This window comes from Tiliqua scincoides, chromosome 4, assembly GCF_035046505.1.
Source record: "Tiliqua scincoides isolate rTilSci1 chromosome 4, rTilSci1.hap2, whole genome shotgun sequence".
NCBI classification, from domain to species: domain Eukaryota; kingdom Metazoa; phylum Chordata; class Lepidosauria; order Squamata; family Scincidae; genus Tiliqua; species Tiliqua scincoides.
In genome coordinates, this window is record NC_089824.1 from 45,664,474 (window position 1) to 45,688,447 (window position 23,974).

Consider the following 23,974-nt stretch of genomic DNA (forward strand, 5'->3'; position numbering starts at 1 on the left):
AGGGTTTGGGATGGGAATATTTTTTCTACCCTACTCAGAGATGCAATGCAAAGCAGGTGCACTTCCACTGAGCTTCCTCCATAGTACAAACCCTCTTGACTCTGCAGGTTGGAATACTCTTAAGATAAAATGCAAGAGTGTTACACAGCCTTCAGTAGCATGACATGATATGTTTTCTTCCATTCTGTGTTGACTACTACTACAGGCAGGGCTTCTTTTACCTAACACCCCCCCCCCCATCTTAACATGATATATTGACAAGAGTTTTGACGTACTCAAAAATTGATCCATAACTTGTAACATTTATAATTGATCCTAATAAAAGTATTGCCGTACAATTATTTTTGAGGTTTTTTTTTTTCCTGTTGGTCTAATACAGCTATCAAGAAAAAGACACCTGAAAGAGAAAGAGAGAGGGAGAGGAAATGTTGTGTCTGAAGTCAATTACATAGACATAGGCCAATCGTTACCAAACTTTACTTAATGGTAAGGGAACAACTGAGTAGTTGTGGGGTGGCAATTGTGCCTATAGTGGTGATGGTGGTGATGGCACTTCTGGTTGGTTCATTCCACTGCCACCTAAGGAAAAAAAAGTTTTGTTTTTACTTATCCCATCTGTGGTGGCAGTGAGAACCCAGGTTTTTTGACGTCCCTTTTGTGGCGAAACCCCCTTTTTATCCTGGGCAGCGGCAGCAGTGCAAACCTAGATGTGCAGTTGCCACTATCCTGCCTTCATCAGCAGATCGCCACTCTCCTTAAGGGGGAATACAGTGTTTCCTGTTATCCTGGGGGGTTGCAACCCCCAGGTTGGGAAACACTGTTCTAAGTCATCTAGAAACTGGGAGTAGCAGCTATTCATGGAGTTTGGTTGATGTTTCATTAAAATAATCTAGCTGTATACTGATTACATAGTTCATTATTATGCCTGATAAACATGTACATGTCACCTGACAGCCTTAGTTGTGTGCCTCACTTGCTGCCTAGTGGTCAGATGGGCCATTGCCCATTTTAAGTTGCAATTACAATAATTATAAACTGCTCAAGTTGTAAACTGTTCTCTATGGTAGGGGAAAAATTAGAGGGAACATTGAGCGCCAGCTTTGTGTATTACAAAAAGAATCGAATCGAAAGAGCAGTTAATTAATTTTCTAGATCTGCTAGCAAAAGCATAAGGAATCACAAGAAAAATGTATCCATGTTCTCCATTCTCCCAAAGCAAGAATTTTGACCTGGGAGGTCTCGAGTTCAAATCTCAGCTCAGTCTTAAAAACAAATGAGGCAGGGAGACATAAACACAGCTTTCATTCCTCAGCTTCCTCCTCTTGATTTGTAATATGGCAAAAATAATTGATAGCCCTACCAAGTTGTTATAAAGTTTAGTGAGAAAATGTCTGAGCTTGGAAAACTTAGCAGAGCACACTACATACATACTAAGTATCGCTACTATTACTCTAGTCAAATGTATGCAGAGTCATTCTGAAAGCAGTTACAGTAATATCCCACTATGTTGAATGTTGCACATATATGATTTACTATGTCGAAGGGCAAAACAATTACAGAGTATTTGAAAAAGTAGCTTTTGCAACAGCTTATTGCTGTATTATTGAAATGAGGTATTCTTTTCACCCCTGCAGTAATAGATTCCACTCTAAGTATCTTATAAAGGGTCGGATGGAACTTGAATTAAATTGCTTCACTGCTTGAAAATCCACCACCAAGGGTAACAACCAGGCTATTTTCTACCTCAGTGCCCCAAAAATAGGGGGATGCAATAAAGGGTTTTTCCAATACATATGAGGCAGTCAATCCAAAAATTATAAGAAAAATTATTCCAGAATGTAATAGGGGGGAACGTGGCAATTCAGCCACTCAAAAACTCAATTGCAAATAGGCAGCTATGGCAAAATGACTGGAACGCTGATTCCTAATGGGCACAATCAGTAAAACTTGAATGCACTAAGAACTGAAGAAAAAGAATGTGGGGCCTATCAAAAATATTTATCTGGTGTCGCAAAGCTGGGGCGATGGAGGTGGGCCACTCTGGGTGCAAGGTTTGGCAGAAGGCGATACAACACCATCTCAGCCTCACTTCAACTTCAAGGCTGACCTGGAAGGTGATGTAATTATATCAATATGAGTACAATCTTAACTTGCGCTGGAAACAGGAAGGCCAGCGGTCATGTGCTGTATCCAGCACAAGTTTGGGGCTGACCGCAGGCCAGCCTGAGGCCTGCATTTCTCCTGGGAAACATTTCCCCTTATCCTGTGTCACACTGCAGCAGCCCAATGGGTCTATTTGGATCTGCATCATCTGACAAGGTGGAGCAAATCTGAGCATCTCAGGACTATCCTGGTTCACCCAGAAATGGGGTCAGGATCCAACCTAACTACCGGGTTCTGTCCCCACCTCCCATTCCCCATCTGCCCGCCCACAGTCCCGCCCACCGCCTGCCTTCCCCGCCCCGAAACACAGGTGGAGTCAGGTAACTGCTTAAGAGAAAAGATAAGAAACCCCAACATATTGCAGACCTGGCAAAATGTACTTCTCCAGTTGCATGCAGGAGATTATTGGTTTATCACAGACACATCAAGGGTAGGTGGGAGAAGAAAAACATACTTCAGGAGTCTATAGCCAGAACTTAAAGTATGTTTGGTTTTAGGCTCTCATACAGTCTTTTCTTGGACGAACTTATCCCAGTTGTGGACATGGCCCCTGTGCCACCATGTGATATAGGACCACAACAAGCTGCCCCCCTGCAATACCCCCTAGGAGATACCCAGCTTTGTACAGAGCCTTGTGGAACATTCCTGAGCACTCCGAAAGCCTTCTGAGGCTTCCAATGAAAACTGGAAGTACTGTTTAAAGGCACTCCAGAGGCCTTAGCGTGGGGCCTGGAAAAGCCCAGAGTGTGGGCAGAGGTGGCGCAGAGGGCAAAGGCGGCAGCAGTGCTGCCCCCACAGGGCCCATGGGCATAGCGTCTGAGGCTTTTGCCCCCCTGACGCTCCCCAGGACCACCACTGACTCACCCTACACCATCCTTTTGTTCTGAAATAGTCTTGATGGGTTTCTATCACCCATCCCTGGTGGAGATGGCCATTTTCTACATGGCTATACCATGGGAATGGTGTGACTGGATACTCCTTGATTGCTTATGAGATTTGTGCCACAGTTTAGCACAGGGCTCTGACTGAGTTGTCAATGAAGTTGACAGGTGAGGGGAAGCAAGGGGCCAGAGGCCATCTCTTTTGTGATCACAAATGGTCCTACTTACCTTAAAAGCCAAGGTTCCCAAACTGGGGTGTTCTAACACTCCAGTCATGGGAAATAAGTTACTACACTCTTAAGGGGTGCCTTGGACAAAAACTGGAAGACGAAAACCAAAAGCACCTCAGATGAAAATCGGAAGTGACGACCTTGGATGAAACCAGAAGATTCTGAGGCATGGGGAGGCACTGCTCCCCACCAGTGAGTTAAAAGCACCCCTTTTTCATGGCAGCATGATCTTGGAGGTGCCGCCGCTGCCGCCACCCTGCCCTGCTCTGCCCCCACACTGATTTACGGACGTCCCAACTCTCTGGGAGAGTTTGGGAACCTCTGCCTTATAGCCAGAAAGCTCCCAGGGCTATGATTTTGTTTTACAGGTTTGAGTAGCATGGCAGGCAAAGGTGTAGCTGCTCATAGAATTTTTCTGGATGCTTCTTCAAGCCTCTGAACACAAAGATGCAAAGTTTGCCTTTGATTAGAAGTTTGTGGGCCTGATGATTCCTGGGCATAAGCCTTCTAAAAGACAACACAAGTCTGGCCTGGATCATGAATTTGCTTTGTGTGCACCCAAAACCAAACACATGTGTGCAAGTACATGTGGGGTAAACTGTATTAGAATTGATTTCTCAGCGAATAAAGCCTGTTAGGGAGGTCTGAGTCCAAAGTATTTATCCTAACATTGATTTCTGCCTCAGGAGTGCATTGATGGTTAAGCAGGCAACTGATTAAGTCACAACAGACAGAGGTAAAAGCTGACTGAGAACTTATAGGTGCGTGAGGGCCAGAATGAAATTCCTTTAAATAGTTCCAATATAGAAAGCCTGATGGCAGGTCTAGGAGCTCATATATCCAACTTAGGTAGTCTTAGCACATAACCCTTATACCTCATACCCACAACTCAACTTGATGCTTCCCACATAAATCTGAAAGCTGTAATTTCTCTCTGGATGAAACTGGCTTAAGTGACTTAGACGTAAAAAATGTATGCCCAGGTCATAGCTTATGCTTCATGCATGGGTATGAAATGCTAGACTCTTGGATGAAATCTATTAAGACAGCTTTGATTTCAGAGACTTAAGCCTGAGAAGCTTAAGCTTGATGCTTCTCACATGAAACTGGACGCCAGAGTTTCTGTCAGGATCAAGTCTGTTTAAGCAGCTTCATTTCGGAAGACTTATGTCCAGGTCTCAGATATCTGTCTCTCAGCTTACTGGATAAAGTACGCTGAGGTAAAAAAAGGAATTAATTTCTTTTCCTGTCTTGGTGTTTCACTTTGAGGAAGCTAGCAGTGATGGTGGTGATGAAAAAAAGAAAAAGATGAAGCCCGATATCTGGAAGTGATGGTCCTCACTCTGGGAAGAGGAGGTAAGCACTGACTCTCACAATGCTCAGATGACAGCCACAGCTAACAGTTCTTTTTGATCTATTACAAGAACCACTTTTAAGTACCATAGTCAGTTGCATGGATTCCTGGAAGCCACAGTGGCAGAAGTCATGCCTACTATTGATTGGTGGGTGGGTGATCAGCCCCAAAGGGAGACATTTTCTCTTTCTCTCTCTTTTTTTTTTGTTAAGAACTAACAAGCACTAAGAGATAAAAAAAAACAAGACAAAAACTGAAGTAAAAATATTTTCATTTCAGAGTGATGAGGAGGAAAAGGCAAGCCAGAAGCTATTCGTTTGCAATGGTGCCAAGGTGGTGCTTAAAAAGAAACTGAGGTATTGGGTGTTCTTCCTGACCACAAGGTCTCCCTGCTTAGGGGCAAGACAAAACACCTGACAAAACTCTTGAATTGTGAAATTTACTTCATGTGAAACTTTATTGACCCTAATTTTCTCTGGACTGTGTTTATGGTCTAATGCTAATGGGTGGATCATGGCCTTGAATACTCCACACCCCAAGCCCATGAGCCTAGTAACAGCTCCACCCAAGCCCTGCCTCTAACATAGCTACGGTTATATGGATCAGACTTGCATAAAGGCCTCTGTCTAAGCTTTATCTCAGTCAGACAAAAAATGGGATGCTCCTCAACCTTTCTTATGGGCAAATTCAGCGATTGTACAAGTGTCTTGCTCCAAAAGCTTGAGACCACCCCTGAACTGAGCCTGTGACTTGGAGGCCCCTCAGTTGCTTGAAGCCTTAACAATCAGGTTTTTTTGTTGAGCTTGCCTGTGGGCTGGCCCTGAAGAATCAACACTTAGACGTTTTTGGCTTTTGCATACCTCCCTCTGGTGGTAAGGACTTGGATTAAAAAATAGACAAAATTTTGTGGGAGCACTCAAAGCACACTGAAATAAAAAGGGGGGCTTGTTCTTTTAATAATAGCAAAGACAGAACTGAAACTAAGTAAATCATTTTGGCTCTCATGTGCCACAAAACATAAATAATCAGTTTTGCTTATGTTCCATGGACCATCTCTTTATTCTTCAAATGTGTAACACCAAACTAATCCTCATTGTAGGCCATGTGCTGACGACACAATTTTGCAACAAATACTTCCATGAATGTCACATTGTTTATAGCACTAGGTATACAATACTTTCCATATCGATTTGATCCTTAAAATTATTCAAAGATTGAAAAAGAAAAGGGGAAACACAGGAAGAAAATCTAAAGCACCATCAACCCATCTTGATAAACAGGAATGGCATTTGCTACAACGACATTCAGTTTCCTAATATATCCTTTGGCTAAGCAGGATGTCATTTCAATATCTATGCAATATTGTGTAGGCAAGACTTACAAGGAATTCATCAGTTGCTCCTGGTTGAAAACACACATGTCCCGAACTTTGTGAAAACAGGAGAAGATCATCACTTTTGCCCTTTGAGCCATAAATCACAAGGATTCTCTTATGTTCATGTGGCTTGGGGGAGTCTTGAGCAGACTTAACTAGCACTCTCCACTGTCCTGTAGAATAAAAGTAAAAACAAAACCACACATTATATAACAGTGCAGAGAAAAATGTGAAGACTTTGTTGTTAATGTGACTACAATACATTGCAAGAATGCTGCACATATGCAAAATGCTTTTGAAGCCACATGCTCCTACACAACCCCATATAGAAACCCCAAATAGAACAAGACTTAGCTTCTGAAAGTCAGATGTTGGGTGACGGGGTGGTGGCAGGGATCAGCCAGGTTGGGCACTGGCTGAGGGTCCATGCCCTCCAGAGGATAGCTTTATTAAAATCCTGAATTCCCAGACCAAGTGACATTGGTAGTGTCCAAAGTGCTATCAGTGGGTTCCAGGTGGGGCACTAGAACAGGCCCAGTGCAAGGTTTGGCCAGGGCTCCCAGAAGCCTCGTGTCAACACTACCAGGTGGGTAACTGGAGAGATTGCGGGGATGAACCTTCAGCAGAGTCTCAGACAATTAACTGAAAGTTAATATTCTCCTATAAAATTGAATAACTAAGTGAAGACAGCTGCAAAATATTTTGCAGCTCCAATGAGAGTAGATGGTGATATTGTACAGTATCATCTGCTCAGCTCTGGGAAATGTTAGTAAGGAATTCAAGGCAAGAGGCTATAAAACGATTGAAGGCATGCTTTGCACTCAGAAAGTCCCAGGTTCACTCTCTGGCATCTCTAGGTAGGGATGGAAAAATCCCTTATGTGAAACCCTAGACAGCTACTGTCAATCATTGTTGAGCTAGGTAGACCAATGGTCTGATGCAGTATAAGGCAGTCTTATATCGGTTGTTATTCATATAGGGACCCAATCCTATCCAACTTTCCAGTCCTGATGCAACCGTGCCAATAGGGCTGGATCCTGCAGTGCAGGGGGAGAGAGCTGTTATGGAAGCCTTCTCAATGTAAGAGAACATTTGTTCCATTATCCTGGGGCTACTTTGAAGCTGCGTCGGCACTGGAACATTGGATAGGATTGGGCCCTAGCTTTGATTGACAGCTTTGAGAGACACAGTAGATGAAGCTCATTGGTCCCTGTTAAAGAGCAAGAAACAGCACAAATCCTTTGTGTTTAGTAGCTCTGTAGCTTAAGTCGGCATATTTTTTATCTGAGAGGATCCTGATGAACTCTGACCTGAAACCGCTTTCACTGTCACTTCACCACACATTTTTCCACTTGCTTACTGGGGGAGAAGTTCCTGTTTACTGAATGACAGTGATGTTGGCATAAACAAAACATTCCTTGCATCTCTGCTCTCAGAGGAACGTCTGACTCATTTTAGAACAGAATAAAAAAGGTTGGAAGAACAGCAAAAATGTTTAGTGATGAATCCTTGCCTTTACTCAGCTAAATGACTTGACATGCCCCTTCCACAGATCATTATCAGTCTATTTCTCTACATTTTCCACATTAGCAGTATCATCTGTTCAGCTCTGCTCATTAGACTTTTTGCATGAATGATTGACAGTCACCAACTTGCTTCTCTTATTTTTCTTCTAAAGACCGAAAGAGATTTTAAATTCAAGCAACAAAATAATTTAGAGTGTTACTTACCACCATTATGTAACATTGGTGCATTACTATTTTCTAAAATAAAAACAAAAACACTTATTACTCTCTGTAAGATTCTATATCCTTAAGCTTAATTAGCAATTTAGTATTACAATATAATTATAATACCAGTGATCTTTATTTTCAGTACTTACTTTTGGCAATTAGCTCTCTCTCCGTCTTCCCATCATCTTGGTACTCATCTAGCCATCTTCCATTGTGAAAAAGATAGTAATTATAGTGAAGACAGTTAGTAATTAGTCTTAGTTACTTGAAACCCTATATTATTTTTCACTTTTTAACCAAGTTTTTAAGTATCACTTGTCGAGTTATATGTTGTCGCCCCAAATGTAAACAGCTTTGGAAGAATTGGGTGAATGTGCAGCAGGAAGTAGCAGGAATCTGACTCATTGTCTGGACACTGATATAATATCTTCTCAATTCCTCTATTCTGTTGTGGACTATTTTCAAACCAGCATTATACTGTCCTTATTCACAAATCTCTAACAAAACTGGGTTTTTGCACATACAAAACAGATAAATCCAGACTTGTACCTATCTTTAAGCATTGAATACAAAATTTTGAATACTGAAATGACATCTTAGTGCTCTAAGTGACAAAATCCCGTGACTATATTTGGAGATATGAAGATTTACTTATGTTGGAATTCACCCTCTGTATGCTACTCCATGGGTATAAAATATGAACTCAAAATTTCTTGAGTGAATCCAGTTTGAATGAGCTCAGTGGACCGATTTAAGGAAATCTTGTTTCTTTCTCAAGAAAAATCTACACAGCATCTTCTGTGTCACAAATTTTGAGTGCACCCAAACACAAGGAAAGGCAGACCAGTGCCTAATGTGGTTAAAATCTGGCACTGACGTGGATCAAATTTTTCATCCCCTTTTATTTAAAGTGCACACTAGTGTACACATGCCCAACCTCCACTTACTACCTCCACCTTATTCTTTTTCCAGTTCATTCACTTTGTCAAAACAGGAAGGCACGGGGCAGTGCAATCCTAACTTGTGCTGGAACAGGGAGGCCTGCCTTGTATCCAGCGCAAGTTTTGGGCTGCAAGCGCCTCAGCCCAGAGCGGAGGGAAATGCTTCCCCTTACAGCCGGGAGAGCTGCTGCAGCCCCAATGGGTCTACTCAGATCTGTGCCACCTAAAGAGGTGGCGCAGATCTGAAGAGCCGGGAGCCACACTGCCCAGGAACAGGGTCAGGATCTGGCATAACTGCCAGGCCCTGGTCCCACCCCTGCTCTTCCCCTGCCCACCCATGGGCCTGTCTGCCATCCCCCTCGCCCTGAAATATTTCCTCCCCACCTCCTCCCTGTCATCCCCATGCCCCCCCTGACCCCTGCGCCAGCCAAGTTTGGCCATCGTGGACTTACCAGGTTTTGGCACTGCAGAGGCTGGATGCAGCCTCTGTGGGAAAGCACATGTCCTTGCGTCAGTCCAGCTGACACCAGAGCAGGTGCAAATGTGCTTTACGGCATGTAAAGCAGACCCACACATGGGACTTGCGCTGGCCCAATGAGCCCTTAGGATTGCAATCTGAGGGTGCTAAAAGGGGAAGGTCATTCAGCAGATCATCCTCCTGTATGGCCTGGTTTAAAGAATTAGCCTTATTGTAGAGGAGAAGGGAGTATGAGGTGAAGGTGGTGGTAGAGGGGGCAGGGATGCAAACCTATTTTAACTCTAGGACAGTGAAGAAAAAGAATTGCAGTGACCACCTACCAGCTTCTCCAATGTCACAACTTTAATCTCTCATGGTAGCAGTGGTGGTGGACATTATATGGACCATGAGAGAAGGATTGGGTGGTGGCAAGTTGAAGCAGCCAGCTAACTGGTGCACTGGTAAAGGTAGAGGATAGACATGGGGTGCAAGGCAGTCCCTACCATCTTGTTGTCTTCCCCAAACTATCTCTGAAGCAGCTGCATCACATGGCCTCTTGGTGGGCCAGCCCTGATACATGCATGCACATCAACTGACTAAAACTAAATTCCACAATGTTTAAACTATGTATTGCAATAAATTGCTTGCAACAACTTGTGCACCATCTCTTCCTTCCTCAAGGGAAAGGAGGAATCTAGGTTTAAAACTGGGAAGCACAGTTGGGAGAGGGCAGGGGAGGCTGCTTCCTCTGTCCTCTCAGATTAGTCTGTGATTGCACATACACTCCACCCAGTTTCTGAGTGGTTGCACAATCATCAGGGAGGCTGAGCTGCTGCTCAGACTGTCACTGTCCAAGTCTCTGAGAGTATATAGCTTGTGGCAGCTCGGCCTCTGGGGAAGGCCCCAGAATGCCTTGCAACATAACATCAACTGGGATCTCCCCTCACTGTACCTTCCCACCCTTGCACCTCACTGCACGTCACTGGTTTAAAATTAGAATGCGCTACCTAACCCCATTAAAAATCCTTTCACTTTGAACAGTGGTAGTGCAAACAGGTAGACCTGTTCACAATCAACTTATTGCACATTTGAACACATTCAGAAGCCCCCAGATAACTTCTGAGCAAATGTGGGCAATTGCTTTCAACTAAAAAAACTCAAATCAGTGATGAGGACTGCATATATGAACAGGTTGGGGAAAAAAAAACCCTCTGTTGAATGCGGCAACACTTCAGTTCAGTAGACCTTTATTGGCATAAAATACAGAGAAAGAACAAAACAAAACAAAAATATACAAAGACACCACAACATAGACATCAGTCTTTTCCTCACATACTGCCCAGAGTTCCAGAGCTCTGCCTGGCAATTACCCCAGATAAAAAGGCAGCGACCCTATCAAGGCAACACTTGTGAATAGAAAAATTTTGTACATAACCCACAAGATGCACACCAACAAGGAACCTTTGGAAAAAAAATGGCTTCTGACTCTAACCTTTATCTAGCATTTCTTTTTAAGTATTAGTTAAATATCATTTTCTTAAGTAGACACTCCCATTAATGTTAAAAGAGACAATTATTTCATCAGTTCTTCTCCAAACGGACCCATTTGATTAAAACCAGGTAATAAAATGAAGAAAAAAGATACCATTTAAGAGCAATAAGTAGGTCATTTTAAGTCAAGTTTTGCTAGTTTTGCAAAGTAAAATATAATGTAGTCTCGGTTGTCTGAATGGCCAGGGTTACATGCAGAACATTTAATCAGATGCTTACCTAGATCAACGCTACATGAGAGACACTAAATTTAGATGATCAAGATATTTAGATAATCAAGGGTAAGGTAAGGAGAGCTCTAATTTTATTCAGCTAAAAAGTTTGCCTTGAGAAGATAATTGTTCCCTATCTCAATAGATTTCTAACTGATATCTCCACTGCTCATCAAATTTCAGGAAGAAAAAACAACAACTATGACAACAAGACATGTGCCAGTATTCACATCTTTAGGGAAATTTTATTCAGCAATGAATTGTATGTTACCATACATAAAATAACCATATCTGTACAAAGGACAAAAGTACATGTTATGAATAAACAAGTAAAAGTTGATTTTAAAAAATAGCACTGGGGGCCAATGATCATGAGTGAAACCTCAATGGAGGCAAATTACAAAAACCTCCCTCCCTCGCTCCTTTGAGAATGCATCCACTGCATCCATTGTGCCACAAAGAAACCAGGCTGGCTGGGAGAGATAAAAAAAAAAAATTACTTACCTTCTTGTCTGCTGCCTTGTCCACTATGGGACTCCTCAAAGCTATGCCAGCCCTTTTGCTGGCATAGCTCTGGGGAGCCTTGTGGTGGCATGTCTGGGCCGGGATGATGGTTTTGGACACCAGTACTGCCATGAGCCATCCTGTTCTGCCCAATCCACCCCTGATCTGCACCATTCCTCATCTGCTAAACCCCACCAGTGCTTGGTCTGCTCAATGCTGCTGGTAGTAAGATACCTTCTGGCCTTTACACTGGTGGCAGCCCTCCACAGACTGGCAGGTCAGCTGCCATGACAGTGGACCTCATGGTATGCTGGCATACCACACAGTGGCAGACCTGCCATTAAATCAAAGGGGCAAATGCCCCAGGTGCAGAGCCTTGCATGCCTCTAGGACTGTGCAGAAGCCTCTCCAAGGCTCCCAAAGCAGTTGGAAAATGTGCTTCTGGTTTGCCGGTAGCACAGTTTAAAGTGTCGAGGAAGCTCCAGGAGGCTTCCCCAATGCATCCTGGAGTCGCATGAGGCTCCATGCGTTCCAGGTAAATGGGGGGGGGGCACAGATTTGCACATGCGGGCATCGGGATCCTGCAGGGGGCGCCATCACTGACTTTTGCCCCAGGGTGCAGGGCAGGGGAGGTCCGCCACTGATACCACAAAGATAGAATAGGGCTGTAAGAGAGGGAAGTCAGCCCAAAAAGCACCATCAAAGAACTAGGCAAAATATTTTCATTTGGTAAGCTTGAGAATGAGCATAGTGTAGTAGGACCTATGTATGAATTTTTCAGAAGTTCAGAAACCATGTCCAAGAACAAACAGAGAAAGATGATTGCAGATGCTTCTGGGGCAGAAAGATATCTTGGAACCATCAAAGGCAAAGCAGGCATGATGAATTATGTTTGTAATGAAGGCAATGTCAGTTGAGATACTGGCAGAAGATTTTGAGGCATGTTTTAGGGCAGGAAGTTATTTTTGTCCCAGGATGGCATAGCATGGTAAGAGTCAATAGGGATGCTGAAAAAATCTATCTGGAACAAGTCTTGCGTGGGCAGAGCTGGGTAGGGCAGTTGATCAGGGTTCTACCCAAGCCACAATCCTAATTTAAAAAAAAAACAAAAACTGGAAAACTGGAACCCAGAGTTTCCTAGGACACAGTTTGAAAACCATGGGCATAGAATTCAGGAAGCAATTAATTAATTCCATACCTATTACAAGGAAACACGACTTCTTCTTCTCCACCTTCCTTTCCCTCCTGAAACTTGATATTGACTTTTTGAAGGAACCATCCACTGTCTAGAAGCCAGTGACAAAAATATACTTGAAACTTCAAGAAAAAAATGTATCGATTAAATTAAATTTAGCCACATTAAACTTGGCAATCCAGGACAAAGAGATTAGCACAGTTCCCTTGAGCAAAGCCAATAATTAATACTCTAAACCAGTGTTTCTCAAACTGTGGGTCGGGACCCACTAGGTGGGTCGTGAGCCAATTTCAGGTGGGTCCCCAGTCATTTCAATATTTTATTTTTAATATTAGACTTGATGCTTCCATAGGATGTGACTGCATTTGGGTAAATGTTACAGATCTGTACTTTGAACAGGCTGCTATGTATATGCTTTTAACAATGATAGTCAATGGGACTTACTCTTGGGTAAGTGTGGGTAGGATTACAGCCCAGAATTGTTAAAAATTTTCCTGCTTGATGATGTCACTTCTGGTCATGACATCACTTCCTGTGGGTCCTGACAGACTGTCATTCTTAAAAGTGGGTCCCGGTGCTAAAAGTGTGAGAACCACTGCTCTAATTTTTTCCTCAAAAGCAAGAATTGTTAGGCTCAAAGATAAGATATTTTGTTTTGAGATTGTTTTGGAACAGAATCCTGAATAGCTAAACACTCCAGCTTTGTTCCATGTTTCAGGGACCCTATTGCACATGGGTAAATAAAGGACTAAATTCTTAGCCTTAAGGAAAGAAGTGAGTTCAGTGCATAGACATTCAAGGACAATTAGGTCACTGTGTTTCATTACCATTCAAAAATATGTCTAGAACATTTCAAATTTATTGTCAGCTCTTCCACAGAAAGACAACTTTTTCCTAAACTCTGCGTTGTTATCTGAAAGGGATGAACTCCATGCTGGGCACAGCAAAAATTGATCTTAAGAAATATAGGACTAGACACAAGAATATGGATGTGCATTTTAAAAGAAGATTGTGAAACCAATCTGTCAATAGGAAGTTAGCTTTACCTGGACCAGTTCCATCATGGCTAATGAGAATTTTATTCAGGACTCCAAGTGAAACAGCCTTCACATAGAACATATCAGTCTGTAGAAACACAAAAATGAGAATCATGAAACAGATTGCAACCAATGCAGTCCAAAGGATAGAGCTAAAAATAGACCAATTTTTTTATATGACACCTATTACACTCAAGGATAAGGGTACAAAACTATGTCACACAAGCTTAAGCACAGCAAAACACAGTTCAAATTTCCTTAACAGGTAAAACAGTTATTGAATAAATGAGTAGGGTATAAATAAATGAGTTTGGGTACAAAACGATGTCATACAGGCATACTAAGCATCACAATACACACTTCAAATGTCCTTAACAGGTAAAACATTTATTTAATAACTGCCAGTTCAATCTTATTTTTTTTGCCCCCCCCCCATTGATGCAGCAGCACTAAAATAGCGACCGCTGTGTCTTATGGAAAGGGGGTACTTTCAGAGGTTTCCTCTATTTAAGGAATGATCATTCCCTTACCTAGGGGTAAGCCTCCATAGTGTAGTGAGCCCTCCATGTTTGGAAAGTAATCTCTCCTACTCGGACCTGCTACAGCTATTTTGCTGTCGCAAGTCCACATTGAACCATGCTGCAGGATTAGGCCCAGGAAGGGGGTTAGGTTAGGACAGCAGTCACCAAACTCGTGACTGCTGTGTAACGAAAATATGGTCCCCGTTTCAGCCACAGCTTACCGATCTGCCTCTGCGTGGCTCATCTTCCACGTAGATCTGGGCACTGGGATGCTCTGGGCAGTTGCATCTGTTGCCGGGCATCCCAGAAAGCTGTGCAGGCTGTCCAGGCAGATGTGACCACCCAGATGCGACTACATCTGTGACTACCCAGAGCATCCTGGTGCCCAGAACTACTTAGAACTACTTGGAAGATGAACTGCACAGAGCTGGAACAGTAAGCTCTGTTCATGGAACAGAAGGCTTCCCCTAAAACTGGGATCTGGCCAGTGGGCTGGGGTTTGGAGGAGCATGGGTTAGGATATTGCTGGCACCATTGCTGCTGATCCTGTTACCTTTCCAGGCCTGATCCACCCACCACTGCACCTGTTCTGCCCTCCTGCTACCCCTCCCACCACTCTCACTGACTTACCTTCAATAGCGACTGGAGGGTGATCCTCCGGAGGCTGATGCTCCTGGCAGAGTGCTGTGCAGCGTTTTGTCAGAGCATCTTTTGTGATAGGTGCTGACTGCTTTACGGCATTCAGCACCAAAGGAGGTGAAGGACCGAGGGCGTATGGTAGTTATAAGACTGGGCGGTCTATTTAGTAGGTATTTCACACTTTTAAAATATTGGCAGTATACGATATATATCAATGTTGGTACCCTACGTCTTTATATTTTTGGTTAGGGCTCATTTTCCTCTGTTTTTAATTTTACTTTATTATAATACAAACAAGGTTTTCCTACTAAGTGATTCCAGTACTTTTCCCTTTGAAATCTCTGCACCACATCTTGCAATGGAAATGCAGCACTGGTTTAAAACTAAATGCTGAATTTTCAACACTGGACCAAAAAAGGGCAGATGGTATTTTATACAGCACTGACATCAGGCAGAAACTCAGGTCAGCCCTGCAACCGAGTGATACCAGCATATTAAACTCTCTGCTTGAGAGTTTATTTACTTAATACATAAATGCCTTTTGTCTCACTTATGTGGGAAACCAAGGTGGCTAGCTATAAGACATTCTAAAAGTGCCATTAAAACAATGTTAAAAAATGCATAAAACAAAGCCATCAGTGCACTGAAAACCATAAAGTAAGTTTCCTTTCTAGCAGCTGTTTCTTCAAAACCTGCCAACTATTTTAGAAGAAGTTGATATTGGATGTGAAAATTATTTAAAAGGAAACTCGGGGGGAAAAAATGAATAACCATGTGCAGCAGGCAGCAACATATCAAGAAATCTTCAATGGTGTAGCTAGAGAGGGTGCAAAGCACTAAATTTTGGAGGAAGCCTCACCATGGCATGCAAGCCTTCAGAGCCATTCTGGGAGCAAAACAGAGGGCCCATTTGCACACCACAGTGAGGTTCCCTGCAAACTTTAGTGCTTTGCACCCCTCTAGCTATGCCACTTTCTGTAAGACTACTTTTCAAACATGGAGGACTTGAGCTCAGAAAAATTCTGGTGTGCTTTTTCTTCTTTGGATCATAATCCAGGTGCCAATAGGTGAATTATGGTTTTGAAATTCTCAGTGCAGGGGGATCCTAAAAGCAGTCATCTGTATCATAAACACTGTTATATTTTTAAAGTGACTTGGAATGCCACCTGGAGAACTGATGAGTAAGAAACGTTTGAAATTTGAGAAATGCAAGGCAAAAGCCCTTCTGGTCATGAAGGACTAATTATAAGGTTAATTCAGTTTTTCTCCGTCTAACTACATAAACGTTACATCAAACGATATAATTATCCTTCTGTACGACCTATTGGAAGTTGGTGTGAAGGTAGAAAGGAGCATGACAATATTAAGCCCTGTAAATAACATCTTTCAATTGTTATTTGTTTCAATAAAATACTAGAAATTGTATTGTTCCATTCAAAACAAACAACATCAATATTTAAAATATCTTATCACAGCTTCCCCTATATGGATATATTCCTTCTATACTTGAGAGAGACAGAGAATGTAAATTTGATTAAAGAACATACACAAAAATATAATTACAAATGAGATTACAAATATAATTACAAATGAGATTATACAATTTTAAGCAATCTGAATGCATTAATGAAATGATATTGCCAATGACTTCCTAATTTTAATCACAGATTCTGTGCATTTACCTGACCACACCGAAACTTGATTTTATTATTAACTGATTTATGAAGTTTCCGTTTTCCAGAGTCCCCTCTGCTTCCAAAGATGCTGATGTACACATTAGATTTAGTTTCTGCACCTGGACTTGATCCAGTGTGAACACCAACTGAGTAGATTACCACTGAAATAGGAAAAAATAAAAATACAGTGAGTGTGTATATTAATTTCCATTCTATTTCCAGTCTTGTTCACTGCTTAATTCTGATCTGAACTACCTCCAGGATCACCTGCATGATGCATCCTCTTTTACTTTCTTCAAAGACATTCTTATAATCCACCTTTTCTATGAAGTCATTGGCACAACACCTTAGGATGCAATCCTGTAACACTTTCCTAGAAGTAAGCCCCACTGAACACAATGGGATTTACTTCTAAGTAGGTACGCATACCCAGTGCCTCTTTCTCTACTCTAAAGTTACTGTAAGTACATGTCACTGACACAATTGCATATGCTCTTGTTTATCCTGTTTCCACTCTTTCTATTTTCCCTTGTTTCCATCTACACAGTAAGCCCCTTACAATCACAGGGTCCTCTTCTCTCATTCTGTGTAAAATGCTATGTATGTTGATGGTCCTACATAAATAAGAATAAAATTGAATTCTGTATATTATGCTTATTTGAAATAATTTAGAAGCTAATCTCTGGATAAAAAACGGATTTCAATTTACTCTCAATACGGTACACTCTTCCAATAAATAACAGCTGCCATTGTGAAGTCGATAAGAAAATATTCATTAATACACAAGCATGTGGTATGAAGCTTTGTACTGAAAAAAGTAAGCCAAAAGAATGGCAGAAAAAAGGACTGAAACAAACATTACAGTAGATGGCCACATTTATTACATGTTACCATCAACTGACATTCATAGCAAATCTGCTTCTCTAAAATCAGAGGGATTTCTATCATTGCCTTTATCAGCATGAGAGCTGAAACTATCATTTGTGTGTGGTTAGGGATTTACCCAGAAGTCAGCTTCTGTTAACGGTTATCACAGTGTATTAGATATCCCTTTGATACTAACACTGAAGCCTTTCTGAGCCTTGTGCATACTTAAGGATAAGAATGCTGGAGGCTGGACAGCTTGTAGAATGAAAGAGTGAAACTGCTTACTAACTACAAGGATTAGCTACTCTTTCATAGTTAGGATTTCTAGAAGATATCATGTATACATTCTTTATGTTGAACCTTCCATTGCCGTTCAAGGTTACACAGAGATCACCCACAGGTCTGAGAAAAGGGTTGATTTTTGCAGCCAAATCAGCACTTGGCACATGATGTACCTTCTTTCTTCACTCTTAGTAGCTATTTAAGGGGATTTCTTCCTATACTTAATGGCATGGGATAGAAATTTCCACCCCTGACCTACTTGCCTTACATGGGATACAGTAGAGCTATTGCAGTGCAGCATCCCAGGGAAGTAGAATGTTGAATCTTAAAGGTCAGTGGCCAGAAGACGGGGAAATATAAGCTCAGAAAACAAAAGTGCTGACTTCTGCATAATGATTTAAATTAACCAGCCAAGTCTTGAGCTGCAGATCTCTCATTGCAAATATTTCTGTCGCAGTTTGATAACGTTTGTGACAATACGGTCTAATCTACAAGGCGTGTCTGAGGGTGACTACTGCAGATACTTTTCAACTCTGTCTGTGAGCCACAGTATTTCAGGACTTGGATATAGAGTCAAAACAGAGTCAAAGACAGTCATTGAACTACTAGGAGAACAGATGGAATGGCAAAGAAAGAAAATATGAATATGAAATGGAAAGACAAGACACAAAGGTCAGACAGAGAAGAAGAAAGACAGGGCGAAAAAGTCAGAGTCTAAGCCTTGAAGAATACAGACTGCAAAGTTGACAGATTTGGGAAAAGGTAGGATTCTGGGCCATAGTATCAGGAGGACTATTTCAGTGTCAGCATTTTGCACTTACAAGTGTCATGAAAGAAGACAAGCAAGGAGAGTGAAGCTGTCAGCATGAAACGTAGGGAAATATGAAGGAGAGATTTCAGACATTATGCTAAAGAAGAACCATCACTATCTGGAGATAGCTATAGAATGAATACACAGCAAAGACAGAGAACTCAAAGTCATCTTCATGGTTACATTCTGGAGGATAAAGAAATAGACAAGTGCCCTCTTCAGATATTCCCCCCCCCCCACGCATACAGGAATGTGCACAGAACATGCCTGAATAAGGCTAAGATCTTATTAATATGAGTAATAAGGTTCAGTGGCAACTTGGAGCCACAATAAAGTAAACCCCGTTAACTCCGAAATTTAGTTTATAAAATAAATCTTCTTCTGCTCATCATTTAGACCAAAAGCTTTTTAAAATTAAACAAATCTATTGTTGGCCAGAATTTTTAAATCATTCTGAAATTAATATTGGATTGTAATTAGGTATCATATAATATACCATTTGTTTTCTTTGATATAGCTGCTTATAATGGCTGCATATTTGGATCTTTCAAGCAATTATCTCCTTAAATAGGATATTGAAGGTAAAAGGTTCCATCTCAGATTTGGAGAAAAACAAATGCAAAACTTCTCAGTTGCACTGACTATGGATATTCAATTTAAATAAGCCAAGAATCAATATGCAATTTGAAATAATAAATTTAAAAATTTAGCTTGTGTCTAGCATCTATATTTTGTTTCCCTTTTCATTTACTTGTCAGATATGTTTCAATAAGCATAATGTGCCAGGGAAGAAAAAGATAGATATGCCATTATAACATCACTGTTAATAAAGCCAAGCAAATGTTTTGAAAAATCATATATCCAATGAGAGGTACTCTCATTGCACTGAACATTCATTTGCTCTGAAGCATTATCACTGGATCAGATCTAAAAGTGCTTTCTACATGCAAATGGTGCCTCCTCAGAGAAAGGTTATTTTATCCCTAATGCCAGTGCATTGCACAGGGAAAATGAAGTGTGTTCTTCTGCTTATGCAAGAGCTTGCATAATCCCTTGCACAAATAGTAAGAAAATTGCTACAGAACCTATGTAGTATAGCACTGTGGGCACTCATATGCAAATAGTTATGCAACATTTGCAGAAGAATACTGGAGGCGATTTTCCTTCTGCTCACAGTTCTTCGGACCCAAGCCCTTGTCTTTCATGGAAGCAGTGCTGATTAATTAAACAGGCTGAAGAGTACAGTCTTGGTTTATGCGATTTTTCCATAAGGTTTATCTTGCGCAAACATAAGCCATCCATGAATAGATGGACATTTTGGACATTCTTGCCCAAATCAGACCAAGCAAAATACTTCACACCAAACAATCTACAGGCACAGAGATGGAGAAAGCAATGCCATATATCCAAGTGTACTCTCTGTATTTGAAGCATGAATGCCTTTAGATATCTTACTTTTGTTTGAATACCATTTGTCTGTAGCACAGGAAGCACAATTTTTTCTTCTCAAGTAAACCAGATCAAACAGTAGCAGTAATAAAGCAACCCATCCAGATTCTTAACCTGCAACTGAAGCTCATGTCAATACGGCTGTGGTTTTCAAACTCTCCTGGAGTCTTTGCAGGTGTGGGGGGGGGGAGCAGCAGGGGCGGGAAGAAGGCAGTGAAACGATCCCCAGGATCGCACCACTCAGGAGGGCTGCAGGGACTGGGGTACACTCACCAGTCCCTGCAGCAGAATCCTGGAGGTGCAGGGAGCCCTGCGGAAAGTCGTGCAGGGCTCCCCGCACCCCTGGGAGGCTGCAGGAGGTTGTGGTAAGTGCAGCCAAGCCCCTGCAGCCCCCTGAGCGGTGTGACCCTGGGGAACACACCGCTGCCTCCTCCCTGCCTCCTGGCTGCCCCCGCCCCTTAAGGGGAAAGAGGCCAGGGCCCTCAGGCTGGGGCGTCGTGATGCCCCAGCATGAAAACTTCTGCACTATGGAGTAATTTCTACTTTTTTCCTAAAGCGTTTCAAACATTGACTCTACCCGGAGTGAAAAATTTTGTTCAGGTACAAACTACTTATCCCAGAAGGTGTGAGCTCTAGCTGGGAAGAGATTCCAAGCAAGACAAGATAGTATCAAGGGATTCTTACTAGTCTGTGTGTTTCTCTGAAATGGAACCAGGTTTCATCTGCCGGTTTTTTTTGTGGTTTTTTTTGAGGCAATTTTGTTAGAAAAGCAGAAGATGCCAAAACAAATCATTGAGATTGGGGCACTTTGGCTACATTTCTAAAAATGGCTTTTTATAAGAGAATGTAAATGAGTAACTCCTTAAATTCTCTTACTCCCCTTTTTATTTGTTAAAGTTTCCCTTACTTACACCTTTATAATACCATACAAGATGCCCAACAGGATTCAGTAACAGCCCAATCCTAATAGCAGCACCACCACTGGGTGCAGTGGCACCAAAATGGGGATCGCTGTATCCAGTGGCCCTGCTGGGATTGCTGGAGGCCTCCTCTTTTGGACTTTTGTCCCCTTCCCCTGAGTAAGGGTGTAGGGACTGCAATGGGTCTTCTCCAGTCTGCACTGGCTATTTTGCTGGCACAGACTTGGAGGAGTTCAGTGTCAGGATCTTCAGCCTGACACAGAGAATAGGATCCGGTGCAGCAGGGCTCCACAGGTCCCACCCCTCCTCCCATACTTCATCCTCCCCCTCCTCATTCTGCCCACTCCCTGCCCTCCCCTCACCCCAACATACTCACTAGTGTCTGGTGCTGCTAGAGCACTGACCAGCCTAACACGTGGCACTGAGGCCCAGTGCCAGCGGCCCCTCCTTTCTGGATGCGGCAGCTGTGCCATATGGCATGTTTGCAATATCCAGTGCCAGTGCTGAGGGAGCTTAGGATTGGGCCCTAAGTCCCTTACAGATAGGGCTTAATACAATTATATTCCCCAGACATACCTGGTAGAAGTCCTTTTTTAGAACTCCTGATGGGTATTTCTCTCCATGTGTCTCCATCATCTTGGTCTTCAGCTAGCCAGCAATTGAGAGGAAAATGTTTTTCTTGCTCTGATGGTGAGTTTATTCTTTGAAGTCTAATCTCAGTAATGTACCAACTAGGATCAGGTCCACTGTTGTCATGGCCAATCCGGATTTTATACAGCTCTCCAATGTCTTTGAGATTAATCTATCACAGATTTAAAAAGGGAAAATATCTCATTAAAGTTCACCATCAAATAACACCAAACTGGAAGCACTGCAAAAGAGACATCCTAATGCTTTCTGCCAAAGCTCTTCACTTATATCTGTCACAGATTCACTTTGAAACAGAAGTCTTCCCCAGTCGGACCCTGATATACAGAGATCTCAGCCAATCTGTACATCTCACCCTAGACCCGATATGAAAATTCATACATTTTCAAACTGTGTGCATTGAGAAATCTTTCAGTGATATCCTTACTAGAACTGAGCCAAAATGGGTCCCATGCATGCAATGTCTCTACCCTGCTCACAGTTGTGCAAACAAGGGCAAAGTGATTGCTGCACTTTTTGACTGCTACATTCATGTTCCCTGCACGTTCTGAGCCCAATTTTTCTTTACACTTCCCAGAAGATGCCAGAGTGAGGGCAGGAAGCATTGTTGGAAGAACTGTGTGCATACAGTGTCATGATTGCTTTTGTTACCATAAAACCACAGTTGTGTGGTTGGAACTTCATGTAGGGAAGAAAAGACTTTAATGCAGCCATTTTCAACTTACAGAATAAAAGAGAATAAAAAGGAACATAAACTGTGGCAAAAGAAATGTAAGAAGGTGATAGGGGAGGCCAAGCGAGACTATGAGGAACGCATGGCCAGCAACATTAAGGGGAATAATAAAAGCTTCTTCAAATATGTTAGAAGCAGGAAACCCGCCAGAGAAGCGGTTGGCCCTCTGGATGGTGAGGGAGGGAAAGGGGAGATAAAAGGAGACTTAGAGATGGCAGAGAAATTAAATGAGTTCTTTGCATCTGTCTTCACGGCAGAAGACCTCGGGCAGATACCGCTGCCCGAACGGCCCCTCCTAACTGAGGAGTTAAGTCAGATAGAGGTTAAAAGAGAAGATGTTTCAGACCTCATTGATAAATTAAAGATCAATAAGTCACCGGGCCCTGATGGCATCCACCCAAGGGTTATTAAGGAATTGAAGAATGAAGTTGCAGATCTCTTGACTAAGGTATGCAACTTGTCCCTCAAAACGGCCACGGTGCCAGAAGATTGGAGGATAGCAAATGTCACGCCTATTTTTAAAAAGGGAAAGAGGGGGGACCCGGGAAACTATAGGCCGGTCAGCCTAACATCTATACCGGGTAAGATGGTGGAATGCCTCATCAAAGATAGGATCTCAAAACACATAGACGAACAGGCCTTGCTGAGGGAGAGTCAGCATGGCTTCTGTAAGGGTAAGTCTTGCCTCACGAACCTTATAGAATTCTTTGAAAAGGTCAACAGGCATGTGGATGCGGGAGAACCCGTGGACATTATATATCTGGACTTTCAGAAGGCGTTTGACACGGTCCCTCACCAAAGGCTACTGAAAAAACTCCACAGTCAGGGAATTAGAGGACAGGTCCTCTCCTGGATTGAGAACTGGTTGGAGGCCAGGAGGCAGAGAGTGGGTGTCAATGGGCAATTTTCACAATGGAGAGAGGTGAAAAGCGGTGTGCCCCAAGGATCTGTCCTGGGACCGGTGCTTTTCAACCTCTTCATAAATGACCTGGAGACAGGGTTGAGCAGTGAAGTGGCTAAGTTTGCAGATGACACCAAACTTTTCCGAGTGGTAAAGACCAGAAGTGATTGTGAGGAGCTCCAGAAGGATCTCTCCAGACTGGCAGAATGGGCAGCAAAATGGCAGATGCGCTTCAATGTCAGTAAGTGTAAAGTCATGCACATTGGGGCAAAAAATCAAAACTTTAGATATAGGCTGATGGGTTCTGAGCTGTCTGTGACAGATCAGGAGAGAGATCTTGGGGTGGTGGTGGACAGGTCGATGAAAGTGTCGACCCAATGTGCGGCAGCAGTGAAGAAGGCCAATTCTATGCTTGGGATCATTAGGAAGGGTATTGAGAACAAAACGGTTAGTATTATAATGCCGTTGTACAAATCTATGGTAAGGCCACACCTGGAGTATTGTGTCCAGTTCTGGTCACCACATCTCAAAAAAGACATAGTGGAAATGGAAAAGGTGCAAAAGAGAGCGACTAAGATGATTACGGGGCTGGGGCACCTTCCTTATGAGGAAAGGCTACGGCGTTTGGGCCTCTTCAGCCTAGAAAAGAGACGCTTGAGGGGGGACATGATTGAGACATACAAAATTATGCAGGGGATGGACAGAGTGGATAGGGAGATGCTCTTTACACTCTCACATAATACCAGAACCAGGGGACATCCACTAAAATTGATTGTTGGGCGGGTTAGGACAGACAAAAGAAAATATTTCTTTACTCAGCGCGTGGTCGGTCTGTGGAACTCCTTGCCACAGGATGTGGTGCTGGCGTCTAGCCTAGACGCCTTTAAAAGGGGA

The 23,974-nt window shown here is 42.5% G+C and overlaps 1 protein-coding gene across 1 annotated transcript in view; it reads right to left on the bottom strand.

Annotated features, from left to right (window-relative positions):
- Positions 1-23,974, bottom strand: part of RP1 (RP1 axonemal microtubule associated) — a 206,939-nt gene that overhangs the window by 91,998 nt on the left and 90,967 nt on the right. Inside the window, exons 26-31 of the mRNA XM_066624417.1 lie at positions 21,375-21,600; positions 16,476-16,630; positions 13,643-13,721; positions 12,600-12,687; positions 7,886-7,941; positions 6,010-6,176 (exon numbers count right to left, since the gene is read on the bottom strand). Of these exons, the coding sequence (XP_066480514.1) occupies positions 6,010-6,176; positions 7,886-7,941; positions 12,600-12,687; positions 13,643-13,721; positions 16,476-16,630; positions 21,375-21,600 (771 nt within the window). The remainder of the gene's footprint in view (positions 1-6,009; positions 6,177-7,885; positions 7,942-12,599; positions 12,688-13,642; positions 13,722-16,475; positions 16,631-21,374; positions 21,601-23,974) is intronic.